The sequence below is a fragment of the Calonectris borealis genome, chromosome 22, assembly GCF_964195595.1.
Source record: "Calonectris borealis chromosome 22, bCalBor7.hap1.2, whole genome shotgun sequence".
Lineage (NCBI taxonomy): Eukaryota > Metazoa > Chordata > Aves > Procellariiformes > Procellariidae > Calonectris > Calonectris borealis.
The window spans coordinates 2,026,753-2,042,033 of record NC_134333.1 but is presented as its reverse complement, the minus strand read 5'-3'; the positions used below and the strand labels follow the sequence as shown (position 1 = coordinate 2,042,033).

Below are 15,281 nucleotides of genomic sequence, written 5' to 3'. Positions count from 1 at the left end.
CTTGTAGAATGTGAGCCATTTTTGTCTTGTTCATAGGTATTGTATGGTAACCTACCAAGGTTATCAAGCTGTCAGGCTATCAAGGGTGCGTCGGGGGAAAGCTCACAAATTTTGTATCCTCCCTTTTTTCCTTAGGGCTAACTTGGATTTTTCTGCCTGTAAGTGACATTACTCCTTCCTTAAGGGCAGTTGATGACATTCATCAAAGAGAACCTCGTGCTGTTGAGCAGGGTGAGGACACATGATGTTGACATTGGATTCTTTCATATTGTTGGGGGAATTAGGTGAGGGAAGGACACTATACAAAACTATCACCATTCCTTGTTGTAGTTTGCGTTCCTTCCTAACATAGTATTTGATTTGGAATTTCTTTTGGAGGTTGACTCAAGTTGATGAAGTTTAGTGTCTTGTGAGAATTTAAAATGTGCTGGGATATTCAAATTGCTGCTTCTCTGGGTATTTTCAGCCATGTTCACTTTAGGGACAGTGGAGGCAGCTGCATGCGGAGGCTCTGGCTCCTTTGGGCATCTTACAGTAGTCATTGAAAATAGATTAACTGATCTCTTCAAGTGCCCATTTCTGTCTGACTACAAATAAGATTGTCAAGGAGCAGCGAGGGCCAGGTCCTCCCTAAGGGACAGGGAACCAGGCTCAATAACATGACCAGCAGGGCAGGGGCTTCACCAGCCAGGGTCCAGCCCTGCAGCACCGGAGAGAGACAAGCAGGGCAGTCCGAGGACGGCAGACAAGGTCAGTCAGGAGTCCAGATTATCAGGCAAGTCCATGGTGAAAAGGCAGGTCCAGGGTCAAGCTGGGAAGTCAGTCCACGGGTCAGGGTGTGGATCAATGGAGTCCATGGCCAGGCACATCTGTGGCTGAGCTGAACACCGCTACTTGTACAACATCAGTGAGACCCCTGGGCCAATGGGAAGGGTCCTGGGAGGCCCCAGGACCATTAGGGCCTATTAAGTGTGTTCAGGACCCTGGCAGTAGCCTTCCATCCCAGCAAAGTGTGTCCTCATGTCTGGGAGTTTGCTTTGTCCGTCACTCCAGCCATCCCTAGCACAATGACAGTCAGGAAGTCTGGTGAGAAGATGATAGATGCTGAAAGGAGGGTTCAACCCTAGTCCAGCACATTTTGAGAATGCTCAGCTAAGAAGTTTCTCCTTACCTTTACAGGATGCTGGAAGCTGGGTGAGTGCCTCAGTGTCAGGGGCTTTGCGACCAAGCCTCTCAAGGCAAAACTGGCACTTCTGGACCATCCAAAACTTGGTGGACTTGAACCACACAGGCCTGAAGCCACGCAACCAGAGCAGCTGGCAGGGAACCAGGTTGCAAGAGGGAGAGAACAACGTGGAGGAGTCTGGAGGCAAAGAATCTGGGGAGAGAAGTGGGGAGATGGAGCTTAGACTCATGGGTATTAGAGGTAGGCAAAAGGGTGGTCAGGCCCACAGGATAGGGGGCTGCAGATGGTGAGGAGGCATCGGATGAACAAGTCCCGCTTTCCCCTCCCAGTCCTATCCCCACCGTTTCTGGCCTTACCACGGTGCCAGGCATCCCTCTGTTTCATGCGTACTGCCACACTGGATGTGAAGGGGGACGGAACCCCCAGGCTGACGCTGGACTTAACTGCGCTGTGCCGGATGTCCTTCTCTGCCCTGCTTGTCCCCTCCCAGGCCAGTTTCCACAGCAGGTGCATCATGGCCATGCGGTGCACAGGCAGCCTGCAGGGGCAGGGAGTTAGTCCTTGGTTCCACCTCGGGGAGGGGCAAGGGACACGTGCAGTAAAGAGGAGAGGGCAGTGGGGTAATGTTCACCCAGGTCCTCTCCCAAGGTCAGGGCAGACGGGACAAGGGGGGAGCACTGGATGCCCAGAATCTCTTCCCACCTCCGGCTGCAGTGGGAAGCAAAGGGGCACCTGCTGCCCCTCCTCCAGACCTTGCCACTCTGCCTCATGGGCAAGTCTGTTACCCTCTCACCTGCCATCTGATGATGGGGACAGTGAGAACCTGAGTGTGTAATCGAAGGACTGGCTGCCCACGTGGTACTGAAGGGTCACTGCTCCCTCACCCCCCTCTGGATCCTGGTGGCAGAAGGGAAAGAGTCAGACAGAAATGTTCATCTGCAAGGCAGCCTGGCTGCCTAGGTTCCCTCCCTGCTCTCCTAAGGTGGTAGATGTCCATGGTTGGAGCAGAAGCAGTGGTGTCTCTGGGGAAAGAAGGGGTTCACAGAGCCCTGATCCTGGTCTCTCTCAGGTCTAATGGAGGTGAAGGACTCTCAGTGCTGGGAAGGTGAAACAGGGAGTGGGTCCTTTACCTTCCAGAAAGCCCTGCCCCAGTGCATACAGTTCCTGGCTCACTCTCACCTGTGCTTGCCCATGGATTTGGGCATAGATGGATCTCTGATGTCCCTGGAAGATCATCTCAGGAGCTTTTCTGATCATTGACACCTCCAGGCCAGGTGGAAGGTCCCAATGTAGTGAGATCCCACTTGCCAGAGGCTGCAGAGCGCGCTGCAGGCATTTCACTGCCTGGTAAGGGGAAGCAGAGAGCACAGACCACTTGGGTTCCCTCCCAGTTCTGGGAGGGGGGGGAACTTGGAGGGGCTCTCTGAGTTGGAGTGGATGGTGGTATTTGGATTGCCTTGCATGTCTAGAAGAGCCATGGGAGATGTTGAATAGAGCAGAGGACTACCTGGGTCATTACCTCGGATGTCATGTCCATCCTGGAGTGGATGCACACACATTCACCTTTGGTCTCCAGGGCCATGGCCTGGGAAAGGTTGAAGCTGTCACATCTGTTAGTAGGAAAACAGAAACACCTGTACAGGAAAAGAGGGGGAGGTTAGAGGTGGGACGAAGGTGAGAGGCACGAAGGACAAGGGTGGTACAAAGGACAAAGTCTGGAGAGGTAAGAATGCTTCTGATCGTAGAAATGAAACTGACTCAGAGTTTTCCCATTCACTCCGGGGTGAGAGACATTGCCTGCTGGACAGGGAGATAGTGAGAACGGGTTTTGGGCCCACAGAGCACACGGAGGTATTGCAGGGTGAGGGGGAAGAGGAAAAGTTCTAAGAGCAGGGGAAGATTGGGAGAGGAGGCCCGCTAGATGAAGAGTATAGGCAGTCTTAGTGAGGTAAGGAAAGTGTGTGTGGGCGTTGTTGCTGAAGTTCCATCGAGGTAAAGAGAAGATCTGGGGCCATGGTGGTGCATTTCCCCCCACCTCTCCTGGGCCGCTCTATGATCTCAGGAACTCCCGTTAGGCCTTGGCCTTTGTGTAATGCGTTGGGCGGTGAAGCGTCCCTTGACCATACCAGGAACTCTTGCATGGCTGAGGTGGGGAACAGCACTCACTGTACTGGGAACTCCTGCTGCCTGGCCAAGGTGCGGAACAAGAGCGGGGATAATTCGTCATCCCCTGACACCCTTATCTGAGCCATAGCTCAAGTGGAAATGTGCCAATTTTACTGAAAACTTGAGAATTTTAGTAACTACCACCTTGGACTGTGGCCAGGATGGAAGTTTATGGATGACTAAAGCCAATCATCTTGCAACCCTATAAACAGAAGTCCTAAGTGAGACCCTTTGAGTTCTCCTGGACCGCAGCGGGCTGCGCCCAGCATCTGCCTCTGAGTGGGAGCCTCTCAGAGCTCGCAAACTCTCAGGTTTGCAATATTCGGAGGACCGTCGCCGAAAGCTGACGACGGGGCCTAGGCTGAAACACTCCTTGAGGCTCAACCCCTCAGCCGTTGAGAAATGCCGAGACATTTGACGTAAATATTTCACTGGACTTGGGGGGAATTTTTAACAGGTATATCTTTTGTACAATTATATATATTTCTCTGTGTGTGTGTGTGTGAATTGATTTAGATAACCGATAGTAAGCATAATCTGTAATTAAGTCACTGTTGTGATTGTAGTAAATTCTATTAACTCACTTTGTAAATGTTAAATTAGTCAATGATTACGTGTTGCTAAAATCTTGTGATGTACCTTAAAACTGTGAATGAATCTTAGACTGCTGCTAGACACGTATAATCCCTTAGGCATAAACTGTTGACCAAGTCTGGGACTAGGATTGGATCCAGCCGCGCCTAAGCTCCATCAGGAGTTTAGAAAGGAAGTGGGTCTGCTCTGAACCTCATGACTTAATGGGAGGGTCTCCCTTACCCTTTTGCGTCTTCGGACTCTGTATAAATCATTCTAGCTCGACTCTAACCCAATTTTCCTTTGGATGTTTCATCCATGTAGTAAGTGATAGAGTGAACCTTGCCATCGAACTCTGTTAAGTCACACTTTTATAAATTTCTATTAAAACCACTTTTTGCTAGTACCTTTGATGGTGGTTCTTTAAGCGACCTCTAAACCACTCATTCGCGACAGGGGCAGACTAGGATCTGGGAGAATGTTTGAAGGACTCTGACAGTCAGGGGGAGAGGAAGGTTGTGAATTAGCGTGTTAGGGGACAGGAACAGGGCTCCCCCATTACCTGTGCTGGTCCCGGTAACGGTAGACCTCAGCCATGACAGCTTCCTCTTCACTGGAGATCTTCCTTTGGATGAAGATGAAAAGCTGAGGGAGAGAGGAGGGGAAGCAAAGATTGCCAGGGCTGGGCATCCCTGTAGAGGAAAGACACCCTCCTAAAACGCAGGAAGCCTTCCCCATTTGCTCCCTTACCCTCTCGCGCCCTCTGGCCTTGAAACAGGACAAGAGATTGGGTGTCTCCTTTCATTAACACCAGGACACCTCTTAGCACAAAGGGGCACCCCACAAGGAAGATCCACCTTCCCCAAGTGCAGGCAAATTCCACAGAAGCCCTCCCACACTGCCCACCCTGCCATGAGGATGCCCCCTGACACGCGAACTCCCAGTGCAAACAGCAGCAGAATATCTCACCCTGAGCCCTGAAGTCTACCTTGACGCCATTGTTTACACCCATTCCCCTCCCCATAACCCTTTGGCCCTGGTACCTGACGGGGGCGCCCATGAAGGAGACGGGTGCTGTAGATAGACTTTAGGAGACCCAACAGGTCACAGCCCCCCAGATCAGGGCAGATGGAGGAGATGCGCCCCACTGCATGGTCCATGCTTTCCTGCGTGTATTCCACACTCTGCCTGTGGGAGGGCACCCAGAGTGTCAGAGGGAGGAGAACCTGGCCCACGGCTACCCTCACATGGCCACTCCCTAGCAAAGCCTTACCCCACTACCAGTGCTGCAGAAGCACCCTGAAAAGAGGACTTACCCTCTCACTGTCCCCAACATATCCTGCCCCATAACTGCCTTCCAGCAAGAGCTTGTCCCATAGTTTCACGTAGAAAAGTCATACTTTACTTACCTCTCGGCCCTGCCCCATCATCACCCCCAACTCACGGATAGAAGGCTTTGAAAGTGGCCCCAAAACTGTAGATGTTGAAGTAACAGCCCAGAGGCAAACTCTTCAGGAGGAAGAGCAGTGTGTTCTGGGGCCAGATGGAGGGATGGGCAGAGCTCAGATGGGGAAGCCAGGCAGAACATCCGCCCACGTGAAGCAGTTTCCCTCTCTCCCCACCAGCTGGGCATGACCGGTATGGACAACCCCCCCCAAAGACCTCCTCTGGTGGTACCTGTGCATCCTGGAAGAGGCTGCGGTCCATGAGAAAGAGCAATTCCCCAAGCTGGCCTGGATGGGGCACCACCTCAGGAATGTTGGGCATCAGTGTCACCATGGCCACAGGGTCTCCCAGCAGAGAGCCTGGAGTGTGTGGCAGGAAACAAGGAGGATTTTTAGGCTGGAGCCCGCTTCCCTGTCTCTTTGCTTTTGTCCTCCACATAGCCCTCAGCTCTGACTTATTGCCTGAAAAGCCCCTCAGATCCCCCCAGTCTCCCTGACACCCTCTCCCTAACCCCCACTTCCACCGTCCTCACTCACCAGGTGGGGCTTTGGGATCTCTCCTCTCCACTACAGCACTGAGAGTGTGAGACCCTCTGTAATACACCAGCAAGTTCAGACCATCCCACATCCAGGGTGGCAATTTCAAGGAGACCTGAGGACAAGTAGGGTGTGGGGAGGAAAGAGAACCAAATAAAAGGAGTGAGGAATCCTAAGGAGCGTCAGCAGGCTGCAGACCCTTCCCTCCACTCGCCCGTTGGGACTCGAGCATCTGGCAGGGCCATACCTCAGCAGATGTCTGATCTGGAGCTGTGTATTGCAGAGGGGTGTAGCTGCTGTTAACGGCTATGTGGGATACACCATGGGCTGACTTCAGACAGATGCTGAAGTGCACGTTTTCGGGCCTCTCCTCCTCAGAAGAGAACCAGCCTGCAGTGAGAAAGAGGTGTGAGAAGGTGAAAGAAGAGACCCTGGGGCATGTCTGTTGTTGGTAGGGGGGAAACGTGGCATCTGAGACACCCTTCAGACACCATCCCACCTGGTGGATCTGTAGACTCACACTGTGGTTTGTACAGGGATCTGTGGCGATCTCTTGCTGTGAGACATATGGGGAGACCCGTGGGCGTTCCTGACTGTGAGGTGCAAGGGGGAATATTCAGATTCTCTCACTGAGGCACGTGTGCAGATATGGGGGTCCTCCACCCAGAGGGATGCTGGGGAGTGATGCTGGGGGATGCATCGGGGGGATCACTCACCAATGTATTTTCTCGAGGGGAACAGCTCGCATGGCCAGCAAAACTGGGCAGCTCCATCAGGCTGCAGTGGCAGCTCCTGGACATAGCACAGGGTGATGGTCACCTCCCTGTTAAGAGGCAGGGTCCCCAAGAAACAAGCGAAGACAGGACCCCAAAGATCCCACTGGTCCTGCAGGTATCTTAAATTCTCCATGCCTGAAGTGGCTTTACACAGCTGCTGGGCCTGCCACAGAGGGAGAAAAATGTGTCACTGAGGTCTTCACAGGATTCATAAAATCATAGAATTGTTTAGGTTGGAAAAGACCTTTAAGAACATCAAGTCCAACTGTTAAGCTAGCACTGCCAAGTCCACTAGCACTAAACCATGTCCCTAAGCACCACATCTACACGTCTTTTAAATACCTCCAGGCCTGGAGACTCAACCACTTCCCTGGGCAGCCTGTTCCAATGCTTGACGACCCTTTCAGTGAAGAAACTTTTCCTAATATCCAACCTAAACCTCCCCTGGCTCAACTTGAGACCATTTCCTCCTGTCCTATCACTTGTTACTTGGGAGAACGAACCGACACCCACCTCGCCACAACCTCCTTTCAGGTAGTTGTAGAGCACGATAAGGTCTCCCCTCAGCCTCCTTTTTTCCAGGCTAAACAACCCCAGTTCCCTCAGCCACTCCTCACAGGACTTGTTCTCTAGACCCTTCACCAGCTTTGTTGCCCTTCTCTGGACACGCTCCAGCACCTCCATGTCTTTCTTGGAGTGAGGGGCCCAAGACTGAACACAGCATTCGAGGTGCGGCCTCACCAGTGCCCAGTACAGGGGCACGATCCCCTCCCTCCTCCTGCTGGCCACACTATTTCTGATACAGGCCAGGATGCCGTTGGCCTTCTTGGCCACCTGGGCACACCGCCGGCTCATGTTCAGCCAGCTGTCAATCAGCACCCCCAAGTCCTTTTCTGCCGGGTACCTCTCCAGCCACTCTTCCCCAAGCCTGTAGCGTTGCATGGGGTTGTTGTGGCCCAAGTGCAGGACCCGGCACTTAGCCTTGTTGAACCTCGTACGACTGGCCTCAGCCCATCGATCCAGCCTGTCCAGATCTCTTTGTAGAGCCTTTCTACCCTCAAACAGATGAACACTTCCGCCCAATTTCGTGTTGTCTGCATACTTCCTGAGGGTGCACTCGATCCCCTCATCCAGATCATTCATGAAGATATTGAACAGAACTGGCCCCAATACTAAGCCCTGGGGCACACCACTTGTGACCAGCCACCAGCTGGATTTAACTCCATTCACCACAACTCTTTGGGCCTGGCCATCCAGCCAGTTTTTTACCCAGTGAAGAGTACACCCATCCAAGCCATGAGCAGCCAGTTTCTCCAGGAGAACGCTGTGGGAAACGGTGTCAAAGGCTTTACTAAAGACTAGGTAGACCACATCTACAGCCTTTCCTTCATCCACTAAGCAGGTCACCTGGTCATAGAAGGAGATCAGGTTAGGCAAGCAGGACCTGCCTTTCATAAACCCATGCTGACTGGACCTGATCACCTGGTTGTCCTGTATGTGCCGTGTGATGGCACTCAGGATGATCTGCTCCATAACTTTTCCTGGCACCTAGGTCAGACTGACCAGCCTGTAGTTCCCCGGATCCTCCTTCCGGCCCTTCTTGTAGATGGGCATCACATTTGCTAACCTCCAGTCAACTGGGACCTCCCTGGTTATCCAAGACTGCTGGTAAATGATGGAAAGTTTCTTGGTGAGCACTGCTGCCAGCTCCCTCAGTACCCTTGGGTGGATCCCATCCAGCTCCATAGACCTGTGTGTGTCTACGTGGTGTGGCAGGTCGCTAACCATTTCCTCCTGGATTATGGGGGCTTCATTCTGCTCCCTGTCCCTGTCTTCCAGCTCAGGGGGCTGGGTACCCAAAGAACAACTGGACTTACTCTTAAAGACTGAGGCAAAGAAGGCATTAAGTACCTCAGCCTTTTCATCATCCTTTGTCACTGTGTTTCCCCCCACATCCAACAAAGGATGGAGAGTCTCCTTAGCCCTCCTTTTGTTGCTAATGTATTTAGAGAAACATTTTTTATTGTCTTTTATGGCAGTAGCCAGATTAAGTTCTAGTTGGGCTTTGGCCCTTCTAATTTTCTCCCTGCATAACCTCATGACATCCTCGTAGTCCTCCTGAGTTGCGTGCCCTTCTTCCAAAGGTCATAAGCTCTGCTTTTTTTCCTGAGTTCCAGCCAAAGCTCTCTGTTCAGCCAGGCTGGTCGTCTTCCCTGCGGGCTTATCTTTCGGCACATGGGGACAGCCTGCTCCTGCGCCTTTAAGATTTCCTTCTTGAAGGATGTCCAGCCTTCCTGGACTCCTTTGCCCTTCAGGACTGCCTCCCAAGGGACTCTGTTAACCAGGCCCCTAAACAGGCCAAAGTCTGCCCTCTGGAAGTCCAAGGGAGCAGTTCTGCTGACCCCCCTCCTTACTTCTCCAAGAATCAAAAACTCTATCATTTTGTGATCGCTGTGCCCAAGACAGCCTCAACCATCACATCACCCACAACTCCTTCTCTGTCCAAAAACAAAAGGTCCAGTGGGGCGCCTTCCCTAGTTAGCTCACTCACCAGCTGTGTCAGGAAGTTATCTTCCACACACTCCAGGAACCTCCTTAGACTCTTTCCTCTTTGCTGTATTGTATTTCCAGCAGACATCTGGTAAGTTGAAGTCCCCCACGAGAACAAGGGCTAGCGATTGTGAGACTTCTGCCAGCTGCTTACAGAATATTTCGTCTGCCTCTTCATCCTGGTTGGGTGGTCTATAACAGATCCCATCATGATATCTGCCTTGTTGGCCTTCCCCCTGATTCTTACCCATAAACACTCAACCCTATTGTCACCATCCTTAAGCTCTAGACGATCAAAACATTCCCTAACATATAGGGCTACCCCACCGCCTCTCCTTCCTTGCCTATCCCTTCTGAAGAGTTTATAGCCATCCATTGCAGCACTCCAGTTGTGCGAGTCATCCCACCACGTTTCCGTGATAGCAACTATATCATGGTTTTCCTGCTGCACAATGGCTTCCATTCTGTCACCTCCACCCTTCATCCCAATCTGCGGACCACCCCCTCCCACCACATTCCCAGTACCTCCTCCTTCTCCCAGAGCATTGCTTCAATACGAGTGTCCCCCATGGTAGCGTAGAAGGTGTGTACAACAGTGTCAGAGTCCACAGGAAAGATGAACATGGTCTCCTTGGGGACTTGCTGCATATTGCGGAAAAGCAGCTCAGACTCTACATCGGCTACAAAGTCCTGGATGGTTACATTTACTGTCACGGTTTCCAGCTCCACTTCAGGATAGGAAGAAAAGAACCATACTCCCCGCTGGAATAAGCCTGAGGAAGACACAACAGCTGTCAGAGTCCCTGGTTGCACGTCGGAAACTTTAAATTTGAAGTGTCTGCTTGTAGTGGGAAACAGTTGGGTGTCCAAATCTGCCACAGAAATGTCAGCTGCAGAAGCTGACAAATACCAATGAAAGGTCCCTGAGGCTGTCAACGTGTTTCCCTTAGACCACAGATCCTCATCTCTCTAAGCCCCTTTTTGTCCAATGCACACGGCAGCAGGGCCCTCAGATCGCCTCAATGTGCCATGCTTCATCTTAGTTCAGGCCTCCCATGGCATTGAGAAGAGTCTGTCTGTCCCCTAGCACATAGCGTTAGACAGTCCCACAATAGAGCTTCTCGCAAACGGCAGGAGGTGCCTTACAGCTCCTCAAACCTTCAGACCTTATCCCAGAGATAGGAGCAGGTCCCACCACCTGCTTTGAGACTAATGCTGCAAAGAGATGAGCTTGATTTTCAAGTTAAGCAGATATACTACTCATTTTGGACTACTGGAAGGGAAGGGGGGACCATAGCAAGGGCACTCAGCATGGCATCAAAGGTAGAGTCACAGGAAGTAGCCTCACCTTCTTTTCATTGTCAACAGTGGAGATGTTTCTCGCTGACCTCCCTTTCTCACCTGTCATACTTGTAGCGTATGGTTTATTTGAGGCCAACAATGTGTAGATCTGAATTTGGTTGGAAGAGGGCTTTGATGACCTCCCTTCCTGCTATGACAGCAGCCCATTGAAAGGCAACCTTCTCCATACCTTTGCCCCTGGTTTGAGATGAAGAGCATCTCATATTAGGGCAAGGTTTGGCATCAGTGGTGCATCAAACCTGATGGTAAAATGCGTTGGAGTAGTATCTTAGTCAAGAATGGCGTAACACTGTAGTAGGAATAGAGTGACACTTAGCAAAGGAAGGTATAAGACCTTCATAGGGGTTGCTGTAATGTCTTGGAGGGGGATGGCGTACAGAAGATGGTAGAGTTCACCTGGAGGGGATGATGCAACTCACCAATCAAGCAATGTACCTAGGTTTCACAACACAATTCAGTAGGGGATGATTTAGCACCACAGTAGAGGTGATGCAATATCATAGCACTGAGAAGTGTTGCCCCCCATCCCACAGTAGCAGACATCTCTTCTGCATCATCCTCCCACTTTTTGATGGTTTCCCTGGAAAGCCTTCAGTGCTATGGGTGAGATGAATCACACTTACTAAAACATCTTTTGCTATACCAGCCAGAAAAAGTGAAGGCTGACTACAGGCCCTGAGTTCCCAGAACATGGTGAGATGTGCCTCCCTGTCAACCACCCCAGAAATCAGTTCCTTCCCACATTGCTCTCCCAGCTAAAATCTTCTCCACTGCTCACAAATGCCACCCTTCTGGCTCCAACTCACCCCTACACATATACTCTTTGCACAGGACGCCACTTGTCCTCATCTTGAGTCTTTGGTCAAAGACAGCTTCTGTGTGGGAAAGAGCATAAAGTGAGCTATGAGGACCTTGTGAAAAAAACCTGGACACCTCCATCTTCCCTTCCTCCAAGATATGGAGCTCTGCCTCCACATACACGGGCCAAGATGATTCTTTGCTTCCTCATATCCCAACTCAGGATCCTTTTTGCCCCTCTCACACCAGCTGGTAGCAGATTAGTAGGAGAGAGGCCTGGGATGGGAATTGCAGGTGTCAAAAATGCGTATTGGTTCAACGGGGTGGTAGTGCTTAATTCAGATGAGAGCCCAGGGGAGGTGGGAGCAATGATGGCTCACAGCCTGAGACATACGGCACAGCATGAGTTTGGGCCTGAGCAGTGAAAATTGCACCTGGAGGACAGCGGTACCAATGTTGACAGAGGAAGAAATGGGCAGAAGGGTGGACAGACAGAGCGGGCAAAGCACCATCTGGGAGGATGGGTGGAGGAATGCATGGATTTGTGTGAGGAGAACGGTGTAGCTGGATGGTTGGAGAGGGCTGTATTCAGTGGCAGTAGGACTGAATGGCAGAAAAAAGTGACCGTATGGGGAATTGGGGAGGGCAATGGATGAATGACTTTGTAGTTGGGATGCACGGATGCACATCCAGGGAAGTGGGGGGCAGGAGGGTGGTGGAGGAATTGATGAGCAAATGCAGTTGTGTGGAATGTGAGGGCGAGGATGATAAAAAGTGTCTGGTTTTAGGCACGTAAAGCCACCAGGTCTGTGTACAGGTCGGTGGTCTGAACGCTTCCGATACTGAGTAGAGCCTTAACTCAGTTGTGAAAACATCGGACAGGAGGGTCATTTGCAGCGAGGAGCCCTAGTATGGGGGAGTGGTCCTCGCAAAGGTGAGGAAATCCAATCTAGCTGTCTCCCATAGGTCCTGTGCTATACGTATTGGCATCATGTGTCTATCTCGGAAACGACAGGACGTCTAAAATGATACTAGACAGCCATGTTTCAACAACTAAGTCTCACCCCTAAATTTAAATAAGAGGAAGAGCCTCTTCCTCTTAGCACGAAAGTAGGATTCCGTTCAAGATTATTATGTATAAATGTAGGTATTTAAAATAGATACGTTCAGATTAACTTCTAAACCCCTGCAAGGGCGCTTGCCAGAGGGCACAGAAAGCGGGGGTGAGAGTGGGGCAAAGGAATGAATGAGGAGTGAGGGGGACGCGAGGGGGGATAGAAGGAGGAAGGGAAGGAGGGACGTGCATTCTCTGCTGTAGTGATCCTGATGGGGGGAGCGCTGTACATCGAGGAGTAGTGATCCACTAGCAGTTAATCTGAGGAGGCACAGGACTGTGCTGCGCTGCGCTGCACATACAGCTTGGCTGTCAGGCCTGCGCTGGGCTGCACAAATCCCATGGCTGCAGGGTAACCTCAGCCAGCTCATTGTGACAGAGCCGGCTCTGGAACACGCGCACTGTGATATGCTGCGTGCTGATCGGAGGCACCTTGGGTACTGCACCACCCGGGGTTCCCAGCATCTGAGGGGACGTGATATTATCTATGCTATTCTCTCTTTCTTTCTAGTGTCAGCTCTAAGAAATGACGTTTCAAATGATACTTTGCAGAACCTGCGTGTCTTTCTCACCGGGGTCATGGTGAACTAGCACCTACCTCCTGGGGCAAAACATTTGGCGCAGTCAGTGCGCCCCAGCGAGAAATACTTTCCTGGAAAAAGGATAATGAGGAAGGCAGACTGAGAGCCTGGCTGGCCCCCGCACACAGCCGTGGGGGGCAGTCACAAGGAACTTGGACAGGTGGTTTTCCCAGTGAATTGGGAAAGTGAAGCGGAATTACATGAATGTCCCAGCCCAGCTGAAGGATGCACGTGTCCCAGGAAACACGGGGTAGGGGAAGGAGAAGGCAAAGAAAACTTGTGCTGCCTTTGGTTGTTTCTGAGGTGCTTGGAGCGGCCACGGGGACGCAGCAGCGCAAGGGGGGTCCCGGGCAGCAAACGGCGGGGCGGGGGGCGCCCGGGCGGCCCGTCCCGGGACCGCTGGGACACGAGCCGCTGGTGGCGGGGAGCGGGGCTGGGAGACCTCGGGGACCCGCGGGGGAGGGCCGCGAGTGCGGCAACAGCATCTCCGTGCGGCCGCCGGCGATGGGGAGGGCGCTAAGGGCAGCGCGGAGCCCCGGGCATCGGCGCCGGCCGCCCCCGCCTCGGTCACAGGGAGGAGCCGCCTTCCGCCATCGCGTCCCCCGCCCTGCAAAGAAGCCCAGGGAAGGGGCGGCCCCTCTCCAGCGTGGCTCACCAGGGAGGCCGGGGGGGAAGGACCCTCGCCCGTGCGCTCTGCGTGGCACGCTGCGGAGCCGCAGAGCGAGCAGCGGGTCACGGCTCTGCCAGGTGCTGGGGCAGGCGTAGCCCTAATTCGTGGAAATCGGCCCCGTTACGCCGGGATGGAAGTGATGACTGCTAACAAAATCGGGCTGGAGGGTGGAAGAACTGTCTCGAAGAGTCTGTCGAGCCTTGCAGCCGGGAGGACGCGTTGCATGATTATGCAGTTCCCTCCCAGGCACGGTAATAACAGCACCAAGGGAGCTGGGAGGAGCTGTCAGCTCTTGATCCTGCTCGGGGTGGGATTGCCAAGGGAATGGCTCTCGGGACCCTCCCTTTTGTTCCCAGGCGAAGAAGCATCTCCCGCTCCCCTGACTCAGCCCAGCATGAGCAGCAGTCTTTTATTCTATGCCAGCGCTGCCCCAGAGAGACCTTCTGAGTTAAGGGCTCCTTTCTCTTGACACTTGTAAATCTCAAACGGCTCCACAAGGATCAAGGTAAGTTCTTCCTGTAAGTCTAGGGTCTGCGCAGAGCAAAAGCAGAGAGTGAGAAAAGTCAAAGAAAAAACGAAAGGAAGGCAAGTCAGCAGGTCCAAACCTGACACCAGGGACTTGGACTTCACTCACCACCAAACGGAAGGACAGGTATAATTCTCCTCACTTTACTCATACGAGAAAGCTCATTCGCTCACTCTCTGGTGCTCTCAGAGAGGTCTATCTTTAGTCAGCCATCCTTGCTGTCAGTCTCTTTAAACTGTACTTTGATAATCCTCCAGATTCTGGAGGACCCCTTCATCAGAGGAATTCCTGGGGAGATAGCCCCTATTTGACGAAACTGAGAGTTGCTAAACTGATGAAAGACTAAAGATAGGATTCTTTGTTCGTAGTAGAAATCCTGGTTTACTGGCAACTGCTTTTAAGGATCCCAAGAAGAAAACTCATATGCTTGCACATCCATGTTCCTGTATTTTATTTTCTGTCAGGTAGGAGACTGAATTTACAAATACCATGATCTGTGCATGTGCCTCATTGTGAATTTGGACCTTAGCCTGCTGCCCTTGACCTTAGAGATCCCAAATGCGTAGGTACCACTTGAACTAAGTGGCCTGGCAGGATGGGGCAGCAAACACAGACACAGAAGCCTCCAAGCCTTTGCCAGGGTATGGCAAGCGCAGACAGACAAATGCACACATGCACGCAGAACAGGTCTGCAATCCTTCCACGTGGAGGGAAGGAAGGATGGATGCACAGGCAAAGGCACTCACCATGGAACGGCAGACTGCAGCAGGAGCAACGAGCAGACAGACACAGGAACGGCCCCGGGGCTGAAACCTGTCAGCCGCAGCATGAAAGGATGTTCACAGACGGCTCGGAGGAGGAGGAGGAGGAGGAGGAGGAGGAGGAGGAGGAGGAGGAGGAGGGCTGGTCTTTGCAGGAAGCGGCAGGGACGGATGGGAGCTGCGGTCGCTGCGGCAGTGCCTGGGTGGATTCCAGGAAAGGGAACGCTGCCAAATGT

The 15,281-nt window shown here is 52.4% G+C and overlaps 1 protein-coding gene across 1 annotated transcript; it reads right to left on the bottom strand.

The window, feature by feature from the left end:
• Positions 1 to 1,018: 1,018 nt before the first annotated feature.
• LOC142091721 (von Willebrand factor A domain-containing protein 5A-like) lies at positions 1,019 to 13,682 on the bottom strand. The gene is made up of 18 exons (XM_075171101.1): positions 13,660 to 13,682; positions 13,106 to 13,108; positions 11,845 to 11,996; positions 11,402 to 11,470; positions 9,759 to 10,006; positions 6,624 to 6,846; positions 6,155 to 6,297; positions 5,908 to 6,022; positions 5,603 to 5,730; positions 5,370 to 5,458; positions 4,969 to 5,113; positions 4,488 to 4,570; positions 2,706 to 2,820; positions 2,366 to 2,530; positions 1,980 to 2,083; positions 1,543 to 1,724; positions 1,172 to 1,378; positions 1,019 to 1,104 (listed from the first exon to the last, which is right to left on the bottom strand). The coding sequence occupies exons 1-18, from the start codon at positions 13,680 to 13,682 to the stop codon at positions 1,019 to 1,021; spliced, it is 2,280 nt and encodes a 759-aa protein (XP_075027202.1).
• Between the last annotated feature and the right edge of the window lie 1,599 nt (positions 13,683 to 15,281).